This window comes from Chelonoidis abingdonii, chromosome 1, assembly GCF_003597395.2.
Source record: "Chelonoidis abingdonii isolate Lonesome George chromosome 1, CheloAbing_2.0, whole genome shotgun sequence".
Classification (NCBI taxonomy): domain Eukaryota; kingdom Metazoa; phylum Chordata; order Testudines; family Testudinidae; genus Chelonoidis; species Chelonoidis abingdonii.
Genome location: NC_133769.1, coordinates 258,769,543 through 258,792,092, shown reverse-complemented (window position 1 = coordinate 258,792,092; position 22,550 = coordinate 258,769,543). Strand labels below are relative to the sequence as shown.

Here is a 22,550-nt window from a genome sequence, read left to right as displayed (position 1 = left end):
ATTCAAACTGGCTAATATCTACTTTATACAGTCATTGTAAACATTTACCTAACAGCCCCCCCCACCCCCCGCCACGGCCACTGAGGATCCTATTTGCAGTAGAACCATAGTAACTCTTCCAGGTAGGGCAGGGCGACGCATAGGTGATGGAACCAGGAGCGTGGGAGGTGCTGCCACATCCCCTGGCTTGAAGGGATTTCCATTATGTCCAGGATTTACAGTTTGGTTCAATAACATTCAGCACCCCCACTATACAAATTGTTCCAGCATTCCTGGGTGATGGGCATCCTAGCAACAAAAGTTACCATAGGGTCAAGGTCTGTGGCCACTACTGAGACCTGAGCCTACAGTGCCCTATTGTATGTGTCAGGAGTATGATTGTCTCAGTCTGTTTCCCAAAGGACTAGTGTACAGTATGCACAAAAAAAAAAAAGTCACCACAGTATTTCACACCAGTTAGCACCCTTACTGGCAGTACAGACACTCCCCGACTTCAGCAAGAGTCCCGTTCCAGAATGCCTTGCGTAACTTGAATTTTGCTTAAGTCGGGAATGTATAGTCAAACATTGTGCAAAAACAAAAAAACAAAACAAAAAAAACAACAACAACAACAACCACCACCACCACCACCACCACCACCACCACAAACCTTTCTATCTTACGGAACTTTTTCCGTAACTGCGGATTTGTGTAAGTCCGGTTTGCGTAACCTGGGGAACGTCCGTAACCTCGTTGAGAGCCTAGGAAAGGAGGCTGAACTATCCTCTCACCCATAGAGATGGCCTTTCCATGAGAGGACTGCATGGCACTAGAAAAAATTGCTATATCCATGCCCATGTTGTGTTTCCTTTAAAGATAGAGAACTGCAAGCTCCAGGGCTGCCAATACAAGATCTTTTATAAGTAGTAAACGCTCATTAAAAGAATTTTTTTATTTTTATTTATATTTTATTTTTTTTAAAAACCCTACCCAGCCACCCATGGTTATTAAAAAGCCTGTGGAAACTTTCAAAAGAAGAACTGCTAATCCCAGCGCCCTTCACAGATTCCAATTTAGGCAATTACATTCTGCCCACCTAACATCCCTCCCCACCTTGCAGTTTCAATGGATGTAGTGTTCCTGGCATCTGGCCCTAAAATGTGCCTGGACTCAATAAATACTGGCTGCGTTCCACCACAAAGGTGAAATGCCACTCCTACCTACCGGGAGTGCTGTAAGGGTTAATTAGCTAATGGCTGTAACATGCACTGAGATCTTTAGATGGCAAATGCTAATTGTGAAGTGCTCCTATTAATCACCACCACAAAGGAAAGGAGGTTTGCACTGTAATTGGGTGGTCCATTCATACACCCAGCCACCCTGTCTGTTCTTTACTAGAAAGTGAGCACAGGCTAGAACAGTCTAAAAGGCACTGAGGAGGGTTAGAAATAGAGCTAGGTAAATTTTTTGGACAAATATTTTATTCACCAAAAGATGCAGTTTGAGTCAGTAAAAAACTATTTGCAAATTTGTGTTGTTTTCAACCTATTGCTTCAGTCAAACCTAATAATAATAATAAATAATAATAATAATAATTAAAAATCAGCAGTCTGTCTCTCTTTCTGGCCCAACCACTATTTAATTCTTTTAAACAAAAAGTGGAACAGCTTCAAAAGGAGAGACACAGACCCCCACACCAAAAGAGCTTAGACCTAGTACTCAGAAACCTCCCTGAAGGTCAAGTCCTTGCTCCAATGACTATTTAGTTATACATTGTGGAACAGGTTCAACAGCAGAGATTGAGAGTTCCTTGCCCTAAAATACTCCACAGCCCAACGGCTAAAGAACTCTTCTGGAGAGGTGGGGAAGCCAAGTTCAAATCTCTTCTCCCCATTAGGCAAAGGGGAAAGGTGAACCTAAATCTCCCACATCGCAGGTGAGTGCCCAAAAGGTTACAGAAGAACAAAACATTCTGTTTGACCCAAACTGAAATATTTGTCCATTTCTTTGATGTGCCATATATATTTTTTGAATTTATAGTTCTAGTTCAAACCAAACCGATTTTTTCCCCCAATTTTTCAGAACTGACAGTGAACCAAAAAAAATCAGCTCTTCATCCAGCTCTAGTTAGAAAGCCAAAAAAATAAGCTACGTTGACAACTGTTTAACCTTCAGTCCTAACAATCAGCAGTGCATTTTGGTGATTTTTTTTTTAAACTGATTTTTCCCAATGCTTGTAACAAACATTAAAAACAGCACACAATGCCCATTTTTCTTTGAATTGCAAAACAAACAAACAGAGGGGTGCATGTATTCTCTGCCACCACAAATTCACGTGCCACTTTATTTTGTATCATGCGTAAATAACTTCCTTGATTTAAAACACCAGTCTTAACATTGATCTATCCTTCCGCATATTTTTAGCATATCGTTGCCAAAGTAAGAGCATCTACCAAGGCAGGTTCTGTAGAACTTTTGGCCTAACAATCTTGACAATATCTTAACATCTATACAAGAGGAAACTATCCTCCAAGAGGTAGAATATTCACTTGTCTCTGATCATACTGCTTGTTTATAAACTGTTCTTGGTCTCTTCGTCTGCTGAAGGGGAAATAGTAAGACTATTATTATCAATATTACACTACCACTTGACTCCAGCGAGGATTGAGACCCCACTGGGCTAGGCACTGTACAAACTCAGGGCTTGATTTTGCACTCACTGAAGCCCATGGCAAAGCACCCAGTGACTTTAATGATATTGGATAAAGGCCTTAGGGTATGGCTACACTGCAATTAAGACACCTGTGGCTGGCCCATGTGGAAGGGTCCCATATATATGGTTTGTTTAGGTTTCATAAATGTAAAATAAGGATTTTGGGGGGTGGGGAAGAGGACACGTAGGGTTTTAAGCAGTAGGGGAAGAAGGCACTGTTGGTGCTGGGACCCAGGGACAAAGATGGAAAATAAGGGGAAGGAAAGTAAAAAGGGGAAAGGATTTGGGAAGGGTGAGAGAAGCAGGATGGGTAGGGAGCATGAAGATGGACTGCTGAAGCGCTGCATTGGTCAGAGGGATGAGATGCAAGGAAGCCAGCAACCAAGGGGAATGAGAAAATAAAGGTAAAAAAATATCCAAAGTACAAGTTTCAGAGCTGAGTGAATGATAAAGTCAAGAGGCAGTGCTGGGAAGCCTCCTCCCAGCTGCTATTCACCATGTGGAAAGATGGAGGGGAGACCCATGGGCAGGCGTCTCTATAGCTGGTGGAACATTTGGCAGAATATTTGAGATGGAATTTGAAGAACAGATTTTAGAAGCAGCCCAAGAATCAAACAATGTGACAGTAACACCCACGAAACAAGCAGCTTATACTCACTGTTTGCCACATGCCATGGTTGATAACTGGCCCACTGCTTGTCACACGGCCTATTCCATTGTACTTCAACTGCAATTCTAACCGTCCGTTGCGCAAAGCTAAGACTATCCATGTGCTGTCTTGATGGCCTCCAGCAAAGAAAAGGACACCTTCAGGATCAAAGGTTCTAAAGTCGAATTCAGCCACAAGTCTGACCACATGGGTGTCAAGAAACAAATTAGTTATGCAGAATTCAAAAAACCACTGTGCGCTTTCCATACAGAGAGCATCAGTTCAGACAGTTAAAAACCAAGTATTAAAAAGTATTAGCTTTTAACTCATTTCTAAAAGACTAAACTAGGTGGAGGATATATTAGGAAAATAGTAGTAGAGAACACACTGTCACATTTCAGAGATTATCAAATTCTCTGGAGCAAGGACTCCTTTCTTGGTAACTTGTCTGTACAGTGCTTCGTATAGTAGGGGTCTGATCCTTGATCGGGGTTCCAGGTGTACCATAATACATACAAACAAATAATTTTAGTCTCAAGTGGTTTTTTAATTCTATACATGTACCGAAGTGACACTCAACGTTCAGCTGCAGTTCTAAAAGCACTCTCACCTTGTGGGCTGTTTCCTTTTAAAGCGTAGTCTGATAACAGGTGTACCACTGAACATTCTCCCCAGGTACAGAGATTTAACACTTTTCGCAACAGCAAAAGATACACAAGGTATAATATCCTATAATCGAAACATATTTGTAGACTAATTATTTGCTCATACATTAACGAAAGAAGACGACAATCAAATGAAATTTCCTTTCCTATTTTCAAATCTCAAACACGACATGGATACAGTTGTTGATCAATTATTATATAACAACTGTTGATAAGCTTTAAGACTACAGTACTGTAATTTTAGTAATGAGTTCATTTCCCCCTGCTTCCCGAGAGCATATTTTTCTATAGCAAAAATAAATTAAATGTACACATTAAAGAACAATTTCCATTGTAATCCACATCCTCAGAAAGAAGTCCACTATAAAAAACTTGCTAATGAATGCCTTTGCATTCACGCAAAGTATCAGAGATTCCTGCCTGCCTCAGCCAAAGGGAATAATCATAAGGGATCGTGGCACACAACAAAAAGTGAAAGCACTACCCTGTAACTTGGGCCACGCCATTAGATTTCTACACTGTCCTCAGTGACTCTAATTCAGAAATGCTTATGCAGACAGATGTAAATTACAGCTAAGCAGAGGATGCACGATGCTTCCACTGCCATCCACTTTGTGGAATGGGGCAACAGATGCTTAGCCAGTGGGATCCTAGGCAGATAAGCCTTGAATAAGCTATTCCCTCATCACTCTAACAAGACCCCTTTCCTAGCAGGGTGGAGGAGTCAGGACACCAGCCTCTTATGGCAGAGGTGGGCAAACTACGACCCGTGGGACCGTCCTGCCCAGCCTTTGAGCCCCTGGCCCCTCCCCTGCTGTCCCTCCCTCTCCCACAGCCACACTGCTGCACGGCTGGCTCCAGCCAGGCGGCACGGCTGCCTGTCCTGCCACTCCAAGTAGCATGTTAAGGGGATGGGAAGCAGGGGGTTGGATAAGGGGCAGGGGGTCCCGGGAGAGGGTGGTCAGGGGACAAGGAGCAGGGGAGGTTAGATGGGTCAAGGGTTCTGAGGGGAACAGTCAGGGGAGAGGGAGCAGAGGGTGGTTGGACAGGCATGGAAGTCCCAGAGGGGCTGTCAGGGGACAAGGGTGTGGATAGGAGCTGGGGGACAAGGAGCGGGGGGGGTTGGATAGAGGGTGGGGTCCTGGAGGGGTGGTTAGAGACAGAGGTCCAGGAAGGGGGCAGTCAGGGTTGGATGGATCAGGGGTTCTGAGGGGGACAGTCAGGGGCGGGAAATGGGAGGGGGGCGGATAGGGGGCAGAGGCCAGGCTGTTTGGGGAGGCACAGCCTTCCCTACCCGGCCCGCCATACAGCTTCGCAACCCCTATGTGGCTCTTGGGCCAAAAGGTTTGCCCACCCCTGTGTCTTATGGTATCTACTACCCAACTCAGGTAAACCTGGACAGCTGGACTCACCCGTCTGAGTTATTTAATCCAAGCATAAATTATTTCAAAGCTTTTTGTTTTTCAGTTACCGAAATGAAAAAAAACATACCTCACAGGTGTTCATGTCCTGGGAAAGCTTAACTCTCCCTTTGCCATCACAGTGACAGGTGTAACTCCCTGGTGAATTGACACATGTTTGCTCACAGAGTTTCTCTTCACATTCATTCACATCTATACACCACCAGTGAAGAGAACGGGGGGACAATGAAAAAAACTAATGAATTTTTTAAGCAAATGGTCTACAAGCCGTATAATATCTTTACTCTTCTATAGTGCCCTTAATCTGATGATCTTAAAGTGCTTAACACTCAGTAATTATCCCTCAATACCCCTCCAAGGTGAAGAACGATTATCATCATCCCCATTTTACAGGTAAGGAATCTGATTTACAAACAAGTTCTGGCTGCCCAAAGTTACATAGTGAGTCATGGGAAGGCTGAGAACAGAACCCTAACTCCTGGTCTGACCTGGTCTCCTGATTCATAGCCCTGTGCTCTAACTGCTAGACAATGCTTCCTCATAAGGCCCATTGTGGTACTCTTGCGCTGAGCAGATCTTACTTGTTTTGATAGCCCAGCTGTGGTCAGCATGACTACTTGCATAATTGCTACTCAGTATAATGACAGCAGAATTGGGTCCTTAATAAACAGCAAGGAGCTGACAATACTAATGAGATGTCTCCATTATTTTCTTTCCTCCTTTTGTGTTTTCTCATTCACTCCAGAGATCTTGGGCGGAGGGGGGCGGGGGGGGCAGCAGTCGTCACGTTTGTTGCCCAAGGATATATGTAGCTATTTAAAAAAAAAAAAATAGAAGAGAAAAAGAAGACCTCACACTCTGTAAAGGCTCGTGTGAAATTCACATCCTGAAGCTACTCAGGCTTAAGGCTGGAGGCGACACTGGTCCTGGAACACTTACAGAGCTGTACATGACGCTATTTACACAGGACTCCTAGCGCAGCTAAATACTGGAAGAGATTTTTAAACAACAACAACTGTTTTGTAGCGTTCTGCCACCACATATGGAGACAACACTATGAGCAGATTTGTCTGGATCCCAACCAGATCACTGCCTGTCAGTACAAGAAGTCTCAGTTAGTCTGTTTTGTACAGTCTTATTCAAGCCATCAACGATGACTGAAAACTTGACATAGTTGCTCACAGGAACTGAAAGGCAATCGACCTACAGTGGTTAAATGAACTAAAAAACAAAGGAAGATTAATAAAATGTACTGTACAATCGCATAGTGCTTTACATTGTCACAGAACTTTATAAATATTACCATGGAATTAATCCCATTACTTCCATGCACTTACCTAGACAAGACTTGCTTAAGTTATCATATTTGTAGCCTGTATCACACAGACATGCATACGAGCTTATTAAATTTTTACAACGAGCTTCTCCACAGATGCCTATTGATACTGTGCATTCATCTATGTCTGCAAAACAAAACACAGTCAAACACACAGGGCTATTTCACATCAGTATCATTTCAATGGCTGCAAGTTTTGAGTATGGCAGTGGTCAATTGTCTTCTCAGTTATTTAGGTAATTGAGAAGTTTACTAATATCCTTGAGAATTTGTCTACAGTGTTGGTCTGATAAATACTAAAGCTGTTCAGTGCCAGTACGGAAGTGATTACAGACTTCCCAAGAATAGCTGGTGGTTTCTCTTCAAGCCATTGGCAATCTTTGGAAGAGGAATGCAAAGTGAGCCAGAGGGAAAACACTGAGAAAATAGACCCAGTTGCCAAGTTTGACAGGGTTACAAACTGTGGAACAATAAAGAGCACACAGTCAGGAAGTAGAGGGTCAGTTTTATTTTTGGTGAAACAAATACAGATTTGAAATTCAAAATCAAAGAAATGTTATTTTAATAAACACAGGTTTCTCCTTTCCCCTGCTCTCTTTTTAACATACAGTTTCATAAAATGCATATAATTTTTTAAAATTCTCAGCCTCTAACCATTTGTAATTCAATTTCAATTACTTTATAAAATTCCCACATCTCTTTCAAACACCATCTCTCAAATTTCACCTAAAGCATATCATTTTAAATGTAAGATACCTGTGGCATGCATATATATTATATATTATTATTAATTAAACATCTGTCTTTAATGGCAAGTTTTTTTGTTCTATTGTCATCATGTTGGATTAATAAACCTACATTAAACAGAACATTTTCTTGTAGACAAAAGGCAAACTTCACAGCTGGAATAACGGGTACAACTCAAAGTCAATGTGTCCCTGTCATAAGCATAAATCCCAATTCTGAACCTTAGCATCCAAAATGTGGGTGCCTAGCATAAATCCTCTAAGCTTAATTACCAGCTTAGATCTGATAGCGCTGCCACCAGCCAGATTTTCAGTCTCTGGCACCCTCTGGTACTCCCTCAAACCTTCCGCGGGACCCAAGTCTCTGATGTTGCCTGGAGTCATCTACAAACAAAGGCGATAATAACCGACTCCTTTCCCTCTCTTTACTCCCCCAGATTTTCCGCCCTAGGTTAACAGGACGGATTACTGTACTTTAAAATCCTGAATTACACAATAAACAGACGGGACAATTTACCTTCCCTCTTTTTTGCTCACCCAGTTCCTGGTGAGCTCAGGCTCAGTCCCCTTTAGTCCCCACTAAGGAAAAAAAAATCACAGGTCTTAAAAAGAAAGCTCTATTATAAAAGACGAAAAAGACATAAACGTTTCATGCAGTTCAGCGTTGACATCTACAGGTCATGCGATTAAGAAAAAATAATAAACAGGCCTTATCAAAGATTACAATTTTAAATCATTCCATCAAACATACCAGCACATGTATACAAAAAAAAGAAAACTTAAAAAACCTCTTGTTTCTACCTTTTTGTACTCTTCTGGAACGGAAGACTTAGACAAAGCCTGGAGATAGAAATCACTTCATAGCCGAGGAGCCAAATAAGAGACGACAAAAGACACACACCCAAAAATTCCTCCCTGAACTTTGAAATCCAGTTTCCTGATTGGTCCTCTGGTCAGGTATGTGGTTCCCTTTGTTAACCCTTTGCAGGTAAAAGAAACATTAACCCTTAGCTATCCATTTATGACAGTCCCTTTGCATTATTCTGATTTAGGCCCAAAGGAGTGCATGTCTATAATCTAATCACCAAATTAGGCATCAGATTAAGTGTACTGGGGGGTTCTGCTAAAGGGAGGCATACTCCCCTTAGGTCTAGATGGGGAAGAATAAGCCTCTTTTCAGCAGATGCTGCTTAATGTGAATAAAGTTGTAACTTTAACATATGCTAGCAGGTCATGGTAAACACTAGGGTAGAGCTTATTATCTAGCTCGACCTGCTAATGTGTTAAAAGTACAACTGCCTTGTGCACACTAGGATTTTACCTAAGCTGAGCTAAAATGTGATAAAAAACAAAAACCCCCCTCCCCAAAAATCACCTTTTCCCCCCTAGTGCGGGTACATCATTACTATAGGCACAAGCTTAGAAGGAAAACTAAGAGTGGCAAAAAGTAAGAAAAAACAAAAATATACATTCAGATACAATTGACACTACATATAAAATGTCAGCTGTTTCAGGGATAAATCTCCAGACTGAGTGTTTATATGCAGTTTTCAAAGCAGGTTCTTCCCATTTATAACCATAACTTTTGCGGACAGACCTTCAGCTGATATACATCAGCATAGCTCTATGCCAGTTTACACCAGCTGAGGATCTTGTCTTGAAAAACCACCACTTATTTTGCTTTTACGATAGTTTCTCTTCCTGTCAGGAAAGGGGCACAATGTAACCACTTTGTGCATTGGAAATGGTTCAGGACAACTGCACTTGTATTCCCCCTCTGTTGTGTCTCGAGGTCACCCACTCTAGGCTCCTCAGCAGTCATCTCTACTGGGTAGATACCACGTCTCTCCCTCCTGACCGGGGTTTTTCCAGACTGCAGTTCCCTGCCTACAGTGTGATATCCCCCGCAAGCCAGACTGCATAAACAGGCCAGTGTTTGTGCTTTGCTTCCTCTTCAAAGGCTATGAACAGCTGAAATTGCCTGTAGTCACAAGGTACTACATAGCTCTTTATAAGCAAGCACCTTTATTCTCAAGGTGACAGAATTCTAGACAAAACATAAAAAACAATGAGTTCTTATACGCATGCCAGAAGCTTACCAAAAGTCATCTGTCAGTCTTATGGGGCCTCAGTAGCCCAAAGTCCTTCCAAAAACCTTCCCAAGGATTGGGGGCCCCCCTTTGACAGAAACTCCTGTGTTTTCTGGATCAGAAAACAGCAAACATTCATGTCCCGGTGGGGGAGTGGGGTGATCCCCATAGGTGTGTACCCGTGAGCGTGTTTAAATTCACGCTGTTTATCAAAAATCCTTCTTTGTCTGTTTGTCTCTGGAGAAACCAGTCTGAACTAGTATGTGCGCATCTCCAGGTGGTAGTACTTCTCTAGAAGTAGCAAAGAGTCCTGTGGCACCTTACAGACTAATAGACATATTGGAGCATGAGCTTTCGTGGGCGAATACTCACTTCATCAGATGCACCCACAAAAGCTCATGCTCCAATACATCTGTTACTCTATAAGGTGCCACAGGACTCTCTGCTGCTTTTACAGATCCAGACTAACACGGCTACCCCTCTGATACTTCTCTAGAAGTGTTACAACCTTATTGAATTTGCCTAATCACCCCCTACTGTTCTTAGTTTCTGTAGGAGCTTTGGTCACCCTCCCTGATGGAATTATATACATAAACTTAATACAATGAGAGCTCCCAAAAATACTGCAGGAAATTTCCATTTCTTGTATTTATTTTGATACAGTTATTGTGGTTGATAAAGTTATTGTGCTGGAGATTCCGCATATGTTTGGCTCTATTTTCTGCACTGTGTGTGTAAACCAAGGTTCTTATAAGCAGGGATGACTGAACCGTTATAAAATAAATTATGTGGCAGCACATTAAAAATTTGATACATAATTTGTCTTTTGAATGAGATAAATAGAGCTGAGGGCCACTTGTGGTCACTTTGATCCCATGGCACAGCATGGAAAAGACAGACATTTGAAATCTGGATTAGTTAAATTCTGGGGACATAACATTCACCCTGTAGCTTCAACTGGACATGACATTCTATTTCATTTTCTGTCCTAAACTGCTTTGTAACATTGCTGTCTGCCTTCACCAGGGCACTTCAACAGTTAATCTTAAATGAGATTATGCAAGAAAGGCTGTAAGATCCATTGTTTTCACTTTCACCTTCTGAATTTATTAGCTGCTGTACATACCCAGATTAAGAAAAAATATTAAATTTAACAAACACCACAAAGAAAATAAAACAGGCTCACATATTGCAATCCAGTGAGACTGGAAACAATCATAACAACTCTTCTTGCCAATCCTTCTTCCTCTCAGTGTTGTCAGGATGCGAGGGCTGATCAGCTGGACCAATTTAATACAACTCAACCCACAAATCCTTCGTGAATCACTGCTATGTTATGATGTTGCAGAAAAGTTTGGTGTGACTACTCGCATGCCTAGACATGTATTCCAAACTTGCACTACTGAATAAAATCCTAATAGGCTGCAGCTACTTGGGGAAAAAAAATAAAACAACCACCTAACTATTAAGAGTTTCTTTTGGCCTAACAATTAACACACAACATTTGATGTAAACCTACAGTATAATATGTAATGGTCACAACTCCAGGTTTCCTAGGTCTTCGTCTCATATACTGCTGCTACCACCAAGCTTCTCGCTTAGCAATTTTACCTTGGGACACCCCTCCCTCTGCTTCCTTCTTACAAAGGCCTTGTTCCCAGGAGCAGGAGAGTGGTCCCAATAACTACGGTAGGTGTTCTCTGAAGGCCACTGCATAAATCCCATTCACCACAGCTCCACTCATGACTGAATTAAGCGACCTGTATTTTATTATTTACAATTCAAATCTGTGAATGAACTCCGGTACTGATCAGCTGGATCACTGACCTTTTCCAGCCCTGGAAAGGACCATTTCACCCCCCGTTCCCCCAGTTCAGGCTCTCTCTCTTCATAAGCCACAAAGCCTGATGTTCTTCCAGTCTGGTCTTACCACCACCCATTCAGCAGCCCAGGCCTCTATTATCCCTGATGGGCCAGTCTCTGAAGAAACCATTCTTGACATCCTCAGCCAGCTCGGACCAAACTGCCTACAGCCAACAAATCTCCACTCATTCCTCCAATGGTACCCCACCCACTACTGACTGTCGAACACATAGGCACCCACAGGGAAAAATTAGCAGGGTGCTCCGCACCCACCAGCAGCCAAGATCCCCCGCCCTCCTCTCCCCTCACCCCCAAGTGCGCCATGTCCCTGCTCCTCCTCTTCCCTCCCAGAGCTTCCTGACCACCACCACCACCCACCACCTAATAGCTGTTTAGCAGCTTAAGACTTTCTGGGACAGGAGGAGGAGTGGAGAGGAGATGTGGCGCACTCAGGGAAGGAGGTGGAGAAGAGGCAGGGCAGGGACTTGTGGAAAGGAGGCAGGGCGGAGTGTCAAGCACCCACCAGGCAGAGGGGAAGTCAATGCCTATGGTTGAACAAATATTCAAGGCTGGCTCCCAGCAACCCAGGGGACCCTCACAGAGTCCTTAGGTTTCAAACCACTATCTCATTTCCACCCACACAGTTTACCTCCCCACCTACCTTATATCCAAAAATAATATGAACATAACAACTCCGCAATGATGGAGAACTGCTACTCATTGACTTTAATGTATCAGCTAACCTGAAATTAAAGGCATACATTGATCTTACCTTCACATATTTTATCGTTTTTAAGAGCATAGCCACTATAGCATGAACAGCGGTAACTGCCTGGGTTGTTGAGACAGACTTGGTTACAGCCACCATTCTGCACACTGCATTCATCAATATCTAGATATGAATACAAAGTTATGTTAGGCTTTCCAGCTACTCAACATTGTGTAAGTGAGGGTAGGGATGGGAAGTTGGAAGGAGGGAAGAAAGGCAAGAGATGGAAGAATAATTGTTATTTAGAAACAGCTTCAAAACATTCATATCAACTCAAATATACATACACATTTGTTTATTGCCCTTAGGATCTTCTACAACCACCACTGAATTGTGGGCCCAACCTTGCAAACAGGTATGAGTGTCTTTACTCCTGGGAATAGTCCCAATGAAGTTGATGGCACTATTGCCATGAGCAAAGTAACTCCCATATGTCTTTGCAGGAGCAGACCTGATGTTCATATAGCATCCTGAGCCATCTCTGGGAAGAGATCTTTATACACAAAATTTAAACAACAGTATGATCAATACAGTGTTGTTGTAGCTGTGCTGGTCCCAGAATATTAGAGACAAGGTGGGTGAAATAATATCTTTTACTGGACTAATTTCTGTTGGCGAGAGAGACAAGCTTTCAAGTTACACAGAGCTATTCTTGGGGTCTGGAAAATGTACTCAGAGTGTCACAGCTAAATACAAGGTGGAATGGACTGTGCGACATAAATAGTTAACACATTTCAAGGGACCACTAAAGGTGAAGTGGCCTGTTAACTCCCCTCCAGTCATAGGTGGGAAAGGAAGGGAAGGGGAAAAAAAGCCAGGGAGGCGGAGGAGTTGTTAGTGGGTTACAGATTGTAGTACTAAGCCATAAATCCAGTGTCACTATTCAGTCCATGATTGTCTCTCCAGGGGATGAAAATATCTTCGATGTATCTTAGGAATATCATTGGTTTTGTGGCACATTTGTTCAGAAATTCTTTTTCAATGTGACCCACGAAGAGGTTGGCACACTGGGGAGCCATCCTCATACCCATGGCTGTTCCCATGGTTTGGGAACAGTGTTTGCTGTTGAATGTAAAGTTGTTATGGGTGAGGATGAAATGGATGAGTTTGGTGATGTGTTTGGGCTGAATATCTGAGTGTTGTACATTGTCTTGTAGATATCTGAGACAGGGAGCGATGCTGTCATTGAGAAGGTTATTAGGGTACAGGGAGGTGACATCCATGGTGGCGAGGATGATGTTCTGAGGGAAGTTGCTAATGTTGCGGAGTTTCTGGAGGAAATTGGTTGTGTCCTGGAGGGAGCTGGCCCTTTGGAGTGGTTTGAAGATGGTTTTTATGAATCCAGTGTCCCTTATTTGCATATCTCGAGAAGCATGTAGAAGGTCACTGGGGTGGTTCATGTGGGATGAGGTTGTAGGCAGTCCCCTTAGCTGTGACACGGAGTACCTTACCCAGACCCAAGAAAGAGCTCTGTGTAAGCTCGAAAGCTTGTCTCTCTCACCAACAGAAGTCGGTCCAATCAAAGATATTACCTCACCCATCTTGTCTCTCTAAATGATCAAGACAATGGAAGAGACATTGAGTAAAAAAACAAAAACAAAACATCATTGCAGTTGCCGAGCTTAGAGAGATGCTCAAAATCAATTCATGAACAAATTTCATATTTTTAAAAATAAAATATTTGTGAATAATTCCACCACTCTGCATAATATTCCCCCAGCTCTGCAGGAAGCTCAAGTTCAGTTCCCCTGTGAGATCTCCTGCTGCCTGGGCCAGCATGATTGTGAGCTAGCAGAATATGATCTCAAATGAATCTTAATTAATCCTTGCAGCCAGAAAAATGATGGCTCTGATGAAAGCCTGAAAGGAGCAGAAAGCAGTAATCAGAGAGAGCAGGGGAAACCTCTGTATGCCATAAAGGAAATGGCAAACCCTCTCAGGAAAACCTCCCATTTGTAGGACCACCAACACTTATTCAACCAAGTAGTTCTTATGTGAGTAGCCCCAATAGAGTCAATGTGAATCCTCACTGAGATTTCAATAGTCTTGGGAACAGGTCCTCTATAAATAAGGGTATCGAGGATCAAGCCTCTATACAATTAGAGGTTTTTTTTTAAATGTCATTTTATACAGTTACACAGGACTTGGGGGGGGGGGCGGGAGACGACCCTGAATGATGCATAAACCAAAGTTCAGTGCTATGAGAATTAAGAATTATGTGACAATGGGGAAGGAGTAAATACTGGAGTCTGGCATCAATGACTATTTACAAGTGCCCTCAACAAGAGTTCAAGGAAATGTATGAGGTATAAGACACTGTACATGACAGACAATCCCGTATAGCCTGGTAATCAGAAGTCATTAAGAAATAAACCGAATATAAACTACCTTGTTCACATTTTCGCCCAAGCCAGCCACGTCTACAATGACAAAAGAAGTCACCCTTTAGATCTTCACATGTTTCAGTCCCCTCTTTCTGGCAAGGGTAAGGAGAACACTGATTTGGTAAATCTGGTTAAAAAAAAAAAAAAAAGAATAAAACACCACATTGAACTCTCAGTTTCTTTTCCTGCCTCTGTCAGAATCAAGATATTTCAGGAATACTGGAATTACTATCAGAAATGCAGGTGATTGGTGCAACAGATAGAGGCTTCATAGTGCTAGGATACTGAATTATCCTTCTGTAATTATCCTTATGCAATGCTACCTCAGTAGCAATCAGTAAAAGCACTGAAGTTGAAGAGCACCTTATTAAAAATGGGAGGAAGTTTCTTCCATTATGAGCAAGGGTCCCTATATTTTGGAACTGATGACCCCAGGTTGGCAAAAATAGTCCAAATTTGCTGACTTTTAGGGAACACACAGAAAAGCCCGTCTACTCTCCCAGGCTTTTGAGGGAAAGGGGTGCAGGAAGAGGGTCAGTGTTGCAGGAAGGGGATTGGTGGTTTATTTTTGGCTGTGGAGGTGAGGCGAACAGTAGACTGATACGTTTGTTGTTGGTAAAGACTGTATTTTACATAGCTATCAAAACAGCCATGGATACACTCTTTTGTAGAAATTGTAAGGAAAAAAAGGAAAAGAAAAAAAAGACTGATGTAATACTAATAAAAACTTCAAACCACTAGTCTAGAGACAGTAAAATGTTCCTAACCAGACAAAGCTGAATAAAGTCTAATGACAGACAGAACTCCAACTGATGTCAGTGGGAGCTCTGCATGTGAAATGACACTAAGTATAGCCGTTACAGCTGATACTATTGTACCAGGCAGCAATATTTCAGCACAAGACAGGAGTCACCCAGTTCAGGATGGATCTTTAAATCAAATACCAAACTGTTAATTTGACTGTTCTCATAGAGTGAAATTCACCCATCCAGGCACAAAACCAAAATTATAAGGCTGCACACCAGGAACTAAGTGGAAGTGGACTATGCCCCTATAAAATCCATTAGCAGCCCCTCTGCAACTGTTGTAATATACAAGTAGGACTCTACCAAATTCATGGCCATGAAAAATCCATCACGGACCATGAAATCTGATCTCCCCCATGAAATCTGGCACAAAGCGAGTGGCTCCCAGCCTGTGTAGGGCTCCAGCTGCTAGTCCTGGTTGGGGATGAGGAGGGAAAAGACTTCCTGTTCCCCTACAGGGGCTGCTCCCAGGGCAGGTCAGACCCACCTCCAAAATCTTCCCTTGCTGCAGAAAGCTCGGGTGGCTCCAGCTGTCACCTGCCTGCCACGCAGAGAGCCTGTAACTCTCTCTCCCTCTCCCTCTCCCTCTCCCTCACACACACACAATGTGCACAGAGAGGCTGTGGCACCAGCTGTCAGCCCCCAACTCATGCAGGAGACCCGGATGTATGGTAACCCACCCCTCATACTCTGTGACCCTCACTTCTGCACTGCTGCTGGAGGTAGTACTGGCATTAGACATGGGCACTGGGCCAGCAGCCTTCCTCTCTGGCTGCTCAGCTCTGAAGGCAGCACCCCAGCCAGCAGCAGGGCAGAAGTAAGGGTAGCAATCCCAGAACCCCTCTACAATAGTCTTGCGACCCTCCCACCCTGACCGCCTTTTGCTTTGGGACCCCCAGGCTTATACCACCATGAAATTTCCGATGTGAATATCTGAAAATGTGAAACTGACTAATTTTAAACCCTCCTGGCTGTGAAATTAACCAAAATGGACCATGAATTTGATAGGGCTCTAAAAATAAGGGCTACTGACCCTTTGTGCCCCTTATTCAGGGGCTTTGGGCTACTGGATCTTCATAAACATCCCATGCGGCCTTTTCAAAACCTGCCCCTTCACATCAGCATATTTGGAACAGGTGTAGAGACCATTCTGTCCCATCCAGATAGTAGAAAGGCCCACAAACATAGAGAGGGTTTTCTACATGAATTTTAGTCACAGTACAATCTGCAGGACCATCGGACTTGGCAAAAACTATTAAATACTGTTGCATATTATGATTCTTCTTTGACTCCCTCTTCACTTTGAGCTGGATTTTTTTTTTTAAAGTAGTTTCACATCTCAGCTTGGATTTGCAGTCCCAAACTGCTGGAATTTCTAATACTGTTGGTTTACTTCAGTTTAATGCAACAAGGAGGAGTCTATAAAAAAGTTCAAATAAAATCAGGACAAGCAATGCTAGGTTCAGCTATGCATAACAACTGTTTGTAAAATGGGTGCCATTAAAAACTGGACATTAACCACCTGCAGTATATAAATGCACAATGATGGGTTTGAGACATTTCTCATTCTAAGTGGAAATAATACTACAAACGATGGGATAAAAGGTAATTATTTCAGTGAGCAAAAACGTTGGAATCTTTATGGTGCCCGTTGCAAGCATTAGCACTATTGTGAAGGCTCCAATCAGGACTGGGTGGCCTCACTACAGGACACAGTACAAACACACAAGAAGAGAGAGTACTTGCCCCAGAGAACCTACAATTCACGGTCTCAATCCTGCAATTTACAATTCTTGAGTGGTCCCATGCATGGCCAAGTAGCTAGTGCTTGGCAATAGCGGGGATTCAGAGCTAGGACTCCCTGCTTCCTTTCTGGGGTGTCTTATGCCCCCAGGAGACTAGAGAACACCCCACACTCCATATCTGTTTGAGGCCTTGACAGACTGTAGCCAACAGTGCATAGAGAAAACAATTTAAGTAGTTTCACAAAGCCCACTCTGGCCCCACCCTGCAATCAGGGCAGATAGACTCTTATGACTTAGCAGAACCCCAGTGAAGCAAACAGAGCTTCAAATACACCAAAGGTCCACCAGGATCAGAGCCTATGCTGTGACAACAAATGCCCTCCGCATAGGACCAAAGCTTTGCTCAGCCAAAAATCTACTGGTTTAAATGACAAAAATACTCATAGTGCTAATACTATGTTCCACTTAATGTGCCTTTTGTCAGAGGATCCCAAAGTCCTTTTACAAAGGTGAGAATAATTATGACTATTTTACATATCAGAAAAGTGAGGCACCGAGGTTACGGCCAACATTTTCAAAATGGCCATTGATTTTGGGTGCTCAGATTGAAAGATATATGGCTTTATTTTCAGAGTTGCTGAACTCCAGCTGAAGGTAAGCACATCTTAACATCAGACCCTAGATATCTCAAGTCAGACACATTAAATTAGTGGCCTTTTTTGCAAAACCCAGCCTTAGTTACTCAGCCATAATAATTTAGCAAATTAGTAGCACAGTTGAGGAATAAAAAAAAAATTCTCTCCTGACTTTATTCGCTGCACTAATCACTATTTGATATTGTCTCCAGTAAAGGCTGATAATACACCTCTACCTCAATATAACATGACCCGACATTACCGCGTTATAGCCGAATTCCTGTTAAGCAGTGTTCCGGGGGGGGGGGGGGAGGGGCAGGGCTGCGCACGCCGGTGGATCAAAGCAAGTTCAATATAACACGGTTTCACCTATAACGTGGTAAGATTTTTTGGCTTCCGAGGACGGTGTTATATCAGGGTAGAGGTGTATTGCTGAATACTTCTTCCATTACAGCCAGACTGTTTTTTTTACCCACTGTAAATCAAGATCACTGCCAGGATGTTCTTAGGCAGCATGTATAGGTCAAATATCACTGACTTCACTTTCCTCTCTCACCTCTAGTACAGTTACAAAGTGTGTTCTATGCCCAGCAAGTGTGTGTATAAATTAAGGGGGAAAACAAGAAGGATTCTCCATCCACTGATTCTGATAAGACTAATGATCAGGCCATCCCTTGACAATTATTTTCTAAAATGTGCTCTGTGCGCATGCGCGCGTGTATTATAGGGGAGATGGATAGTGTTACCTCATCTCCCTATTTTGATGAGAAGTCTGATCAAAGTGCTCAGCTACAGAGGATTTAAGACTTTGGGTTAGGTATTTCACAACTAATAAGTGAATGTTTTGCTTTGTCAGAATAACGGGAACTGTATTTCTCTCGTCTTACTCTCTTTGACCTTAAAGGCATGCCTTTGAAACAGTTTACTTTGAAAAACTAATACTTTTAATGATGCAGACAAAGCAAATCCCTTTGACATATTTTTGAAGCATTTATAGTACAGTGGTGTTTGGCTCAATAAACATTTGAGAAAGATTCTCAGGGATTGTCTACAGGGGGAAAACAGCCTGGGACAGGTACTACAGAATAGCTATTCTGCACTAGCACCCATGTGGGTACTCTTACTCCACACTAAGGGAATGCCTACACTTTCAGTGCTGCATCTGCCACTGTAGCGCTTAGTGAAAATGTCAACCACATTGACAGGAGAGCTTCTCCCATCAGCACAGGCATTCCACCTCCCCGAGAGGCAGTAGCTGTGTCGACAGGAGAAGTCCTCCCATCATCATAGCACTGTCTACGCCAGCGGTTAAGGTGGTATAACTGTGTCACTCAGGAGTATGGATTTTCCACACACCTGAGCGACATAGTTATACTGATATAAATTTGTAGTGCAGACCAGGGCTAAGAATGCTTTTGTATGGTCTTGTTCAGGGGTCGGCAGCCTTTCAGAAGTACTGTGCCGAGTCTTCATTTATTCACTCTGATTTAAGGTTTCGTATGCCAGTAATACATTTTAACATTTTTAGAAGGTCTCTCTCTGTAAGTCTATGAACTTTTGTTGTATGTAAAGTAAACAAGTTTTTTAAAATGTTTAAGAAGCTTCATTTAAATTAAAATGCAAATCTTATCAGTTTAGTGCAGTGGTTCTTAACCTGGGGTGCATGCACCCCCTGGGGCAGGGCCACTACAAGGATATTTTGCACCCTAGGCAAAACTTCCACCTTGCGCCTCTCCCCCATCGGTTCATTGAGGGGCAAATCCCAACGAGTCCTTATAGACCCCAGGAGCCAGCTGTGCCCAGAGGCTGCTCTCCAGACCAGGTTCCCCCCCTCCCCACCCTCTGAACTCTCCTGGAGGGTGCACAGCCCCGCCCCCCCCAAACCCTACCCACCCCACCCAGGTGGCCCCTGCCCTGAGTCCACTCACTGGCTTTCCGGGCTTGGGCCACTGCAGCAGCTCGGCAAGGAGGAGCCACCTTCCGGAGGCACCGGAGAGCCAGAGCGTCCTGCTTGCAGCAGCAGTGAGCTCCAGCCATGGAGGAGCCAGCATGGCACAGCAGGGCAGCAACCCTGCAAAGGCAGTAGTGCCGCTAGCAGGGAACAGCTGCACCCCCCTGCCCCTCCTGCCCAGGCTGCAGCCCGGTGCCCCGCCCCAGGGGCTCCTGTAGGCTGCAGTGGATGTATGCGGGCGCCAGCCCCCATGCGCCCCCCGACTCCCCCCTCACCTAGAGTTACCATATTTCAACAATCAAAAAAGAGCCCTAGCCTCACCCCTATCCACTCCCTCCCACTTCCCACCCCGGATTGCCCTGTCAGAACCTCCAACCGCTCCCCCCGCTCCTTGTCCCCTGACTGCCCCCTCCTGGAACCCCTGCCCCTAACTGCCCCCCTAGGATCCTACCCCCTACCTGTCCCGACTGCCCCAACCCGTATCCACACTCTCACCCCCGGACAGACCCCCAGGACTCCCATGCCTATTTAACCGCTCTCTGCCCCCTGACAGGACCCCTAGAACTCCTGACCCATCCAACCCTCTCCTGGTTCCCAGACTGCCCCCCAGGATTCCCCTTACCAGGCCCACGCCGGTCAGACACTGGCTTCACGTGGAGGTAAAACTCCACATGGAGAGTTGATGCAGCGGGGGTGGGAGCTGCGGTAGGGGCAGCGGCAGCTCACACTTCCAGGAGCTGCAGAACCCGAGCGCATTGAGGGGAAAGCCAGGGTGCCTGGGGTGCGGCCTGGTGCCCCCCCCCGGGGGTGGGCTCCTGCAGCGGATTCATGGGGGCAGTAGTCCCCGTGCGCCCCCTGTTCCACCCCTCGCCACACTTGGGCTCTGCGGCTCCCAGAAGCATGAGCTGCCGCCACCCCTCCCTCAGCAGGCTCAGGGCCCCGTGCTGTGGCAGACATAGCAGAAGGCAAGGGAGGCTAACAGTTAGTCTGGTGCGCAGCTGCAGACATGTCACTTTTACAAAGAGCTGCATGCCATCCTTGGTGGAGACACCATCACCACCCCTAAAAGTCCTGTTGATACTTTGGAGGACTCAGTCACAGGACTCCAGAATGAACAGTGAGAAGAAGCTGTTGGATGAGGAAGAGGAGGGGTAGTATGGGGGACTGGTAACCAGGAGATCCAGTGGCAGAGTGAGCCAGGACCTGTTTTTGACTCCTGACCAGTCCCTACAGTCCAGTGTGGGTGAGGCTGATACAGAGGAAGGAACCTGTGGTAAGTTTGCAGTTTGCTTTGATATTGCAGGGACACATTTGTTCATTTACTCTTTTATAATCACGCTAGACGAGGTGGTAAAATAACCAATAGAGGAAGAGTTACTATCTGCTTCTCACTCCTCTGTACACTTAGACAGAGGGGACCCTGCAGAACAGTTTATGTGCACTGGGATGTCCTGAGAAACCTTTAGAGAGGTCTCGAGGAAACTTTCCTGGAGGTAGTCTGCAATCTTCTGCCAAAGGTTTCCGGGGAGGGTTCAGTTAGTTCTTCCACCGTGGTAGGACACTTTCCCATGGCACTCAGCAATTACTGAGCAGCATACGGACCCGGTGCGCAGCATGATGCATGCATGAACTGTTCCCTTTCAGCCTCCGTTACCCTCATGAGTGAGATATCAGCTAAAATCACCACTGCCTGTGAAAAACAGTGCCACTACTCAGTTCAGTTGCCCTATATACATATACTCATGCCCTTGAGCTACATAGGCCCCTTCTTGTCCCAGTTCGCCTGCACCCAACCTCCTGGGCCATACTCACTATAGCTGGGACTGCCACCATGCTCTGAATCCCAAGAAGAAATGTGAATGCAGTGTTTTAAACTTGTGTGCATCAAGGGGAGCGAGTTCAGTATAGCACGTTTCCATTTATCTTGTGAATACACTCACAATAGGACCTCTGTGCATCTTTGCAGCTGGAAACGTGTCCTTGAGGGTCTCTCCATCTACATCAGTGCAGCAGCTCAGCCAGATGAGGAGAAGGAAGAGGAGGCAGGATGACATGTTCCAAGAGATTCTGCAAGCCTCTGGTACTTCAGATACCAAACACAGGGCTTGGAGGATCAGCCTCACAAACAGCACGGATGGGGATCAAGCAGAGAGGAGAAAGACACAAGAAAAGGAGAGAGACATGTAGCAGGAGATGCTAGCACTTTTCAGGTGTCAGACAGAAATTCTCGAGACTCTTGCTGACCTTCAAGGTTGAACAGACCCGTGCTAGCCTCCCTCTGCAGCCCATTTAAAACTGCATTCCAAGACCTCCCTTCACAGCCCCGCCACATTCCACATGGCATCCAAGGCTGCTGCACTATCCCTATCACTCCCGGGGAAGAGTGCAGGCAATCTCAGCCACACATACACTGGCCTGTTAGAGACAAGGCTGATATCATAGAATATCAGGGCTGGAAGGGACCTCATGAGGTCATTAGTCCAACCCCCTGCTCAAAGCAGGACCAATCCCCTGACAGATTTTTGCCCCAGATCCTTAAGTGGCCTCCTCAAGGATTGAACTCACAACCCTGGGTTTAGCAGGCTACTGCTCAAACCACTGAGCTATCCCTCCCACCTAGTTCTTCAAGACAGATTCAAAAAATAAGTTTATCCATTTTTACTGCAGCAAAAATCCAGTTTCCCGGTAGCAACAGTTTTGTATTTATTTTTGAACTAATGCAAGGGATAGCATGAAAATTTCCCCCCTCCTCTTTCTGTTGAATGCTTAATAGTGCCTAGTAATAGTAACTGGATTAA

The 22,550-nt window shown here is 44.4% G+C and overlaps 1 protein-coding gene across 1 annotated transcript in view; it reads right to left on the bottom strand.

The window, feature by feature from the left end:
- GAS6 (growth arrest specific 6) overlaps nucleotides 1-22,550 on the bottom strand; it is a 71,994-nt gene that overhangs the window by 26,231 nt on the left and 23,213 nt on the right. Inside the window, exons 5-10 of the mRNA XM_032777823.2 lie at nucleotides 14,620-14,742; nucleotides 12,235-12,354; nucleotides 6,765-6,890; nucleotides 5,498-5,619; nucleotides 3,952-4,070; nucleotides 3,351-3,540 (exon numbers count right to left, since the gene is read on the bottom strand). Coding sequence (XP_032633714.1) covers nucleotides 3,351-3,540; nucleotides 3,952-4,070; nucleotides 5,498-5,619; nucleotides 6,765-6,890; nucleotides 12,235-12,354; nucleotides 14,620-14,742 — 800 coding nt within the window. The remainder of the gene's footprint in view (nucleotides 1-3,350; nucleotides 3,541-3,951; nucleotides 4,071-5,497; nucleotides 5,620-6,764; nucleotides 6,891-12,234; nucleotides 12,355-14,619; nucleotides 14,743-22,550) is intronic.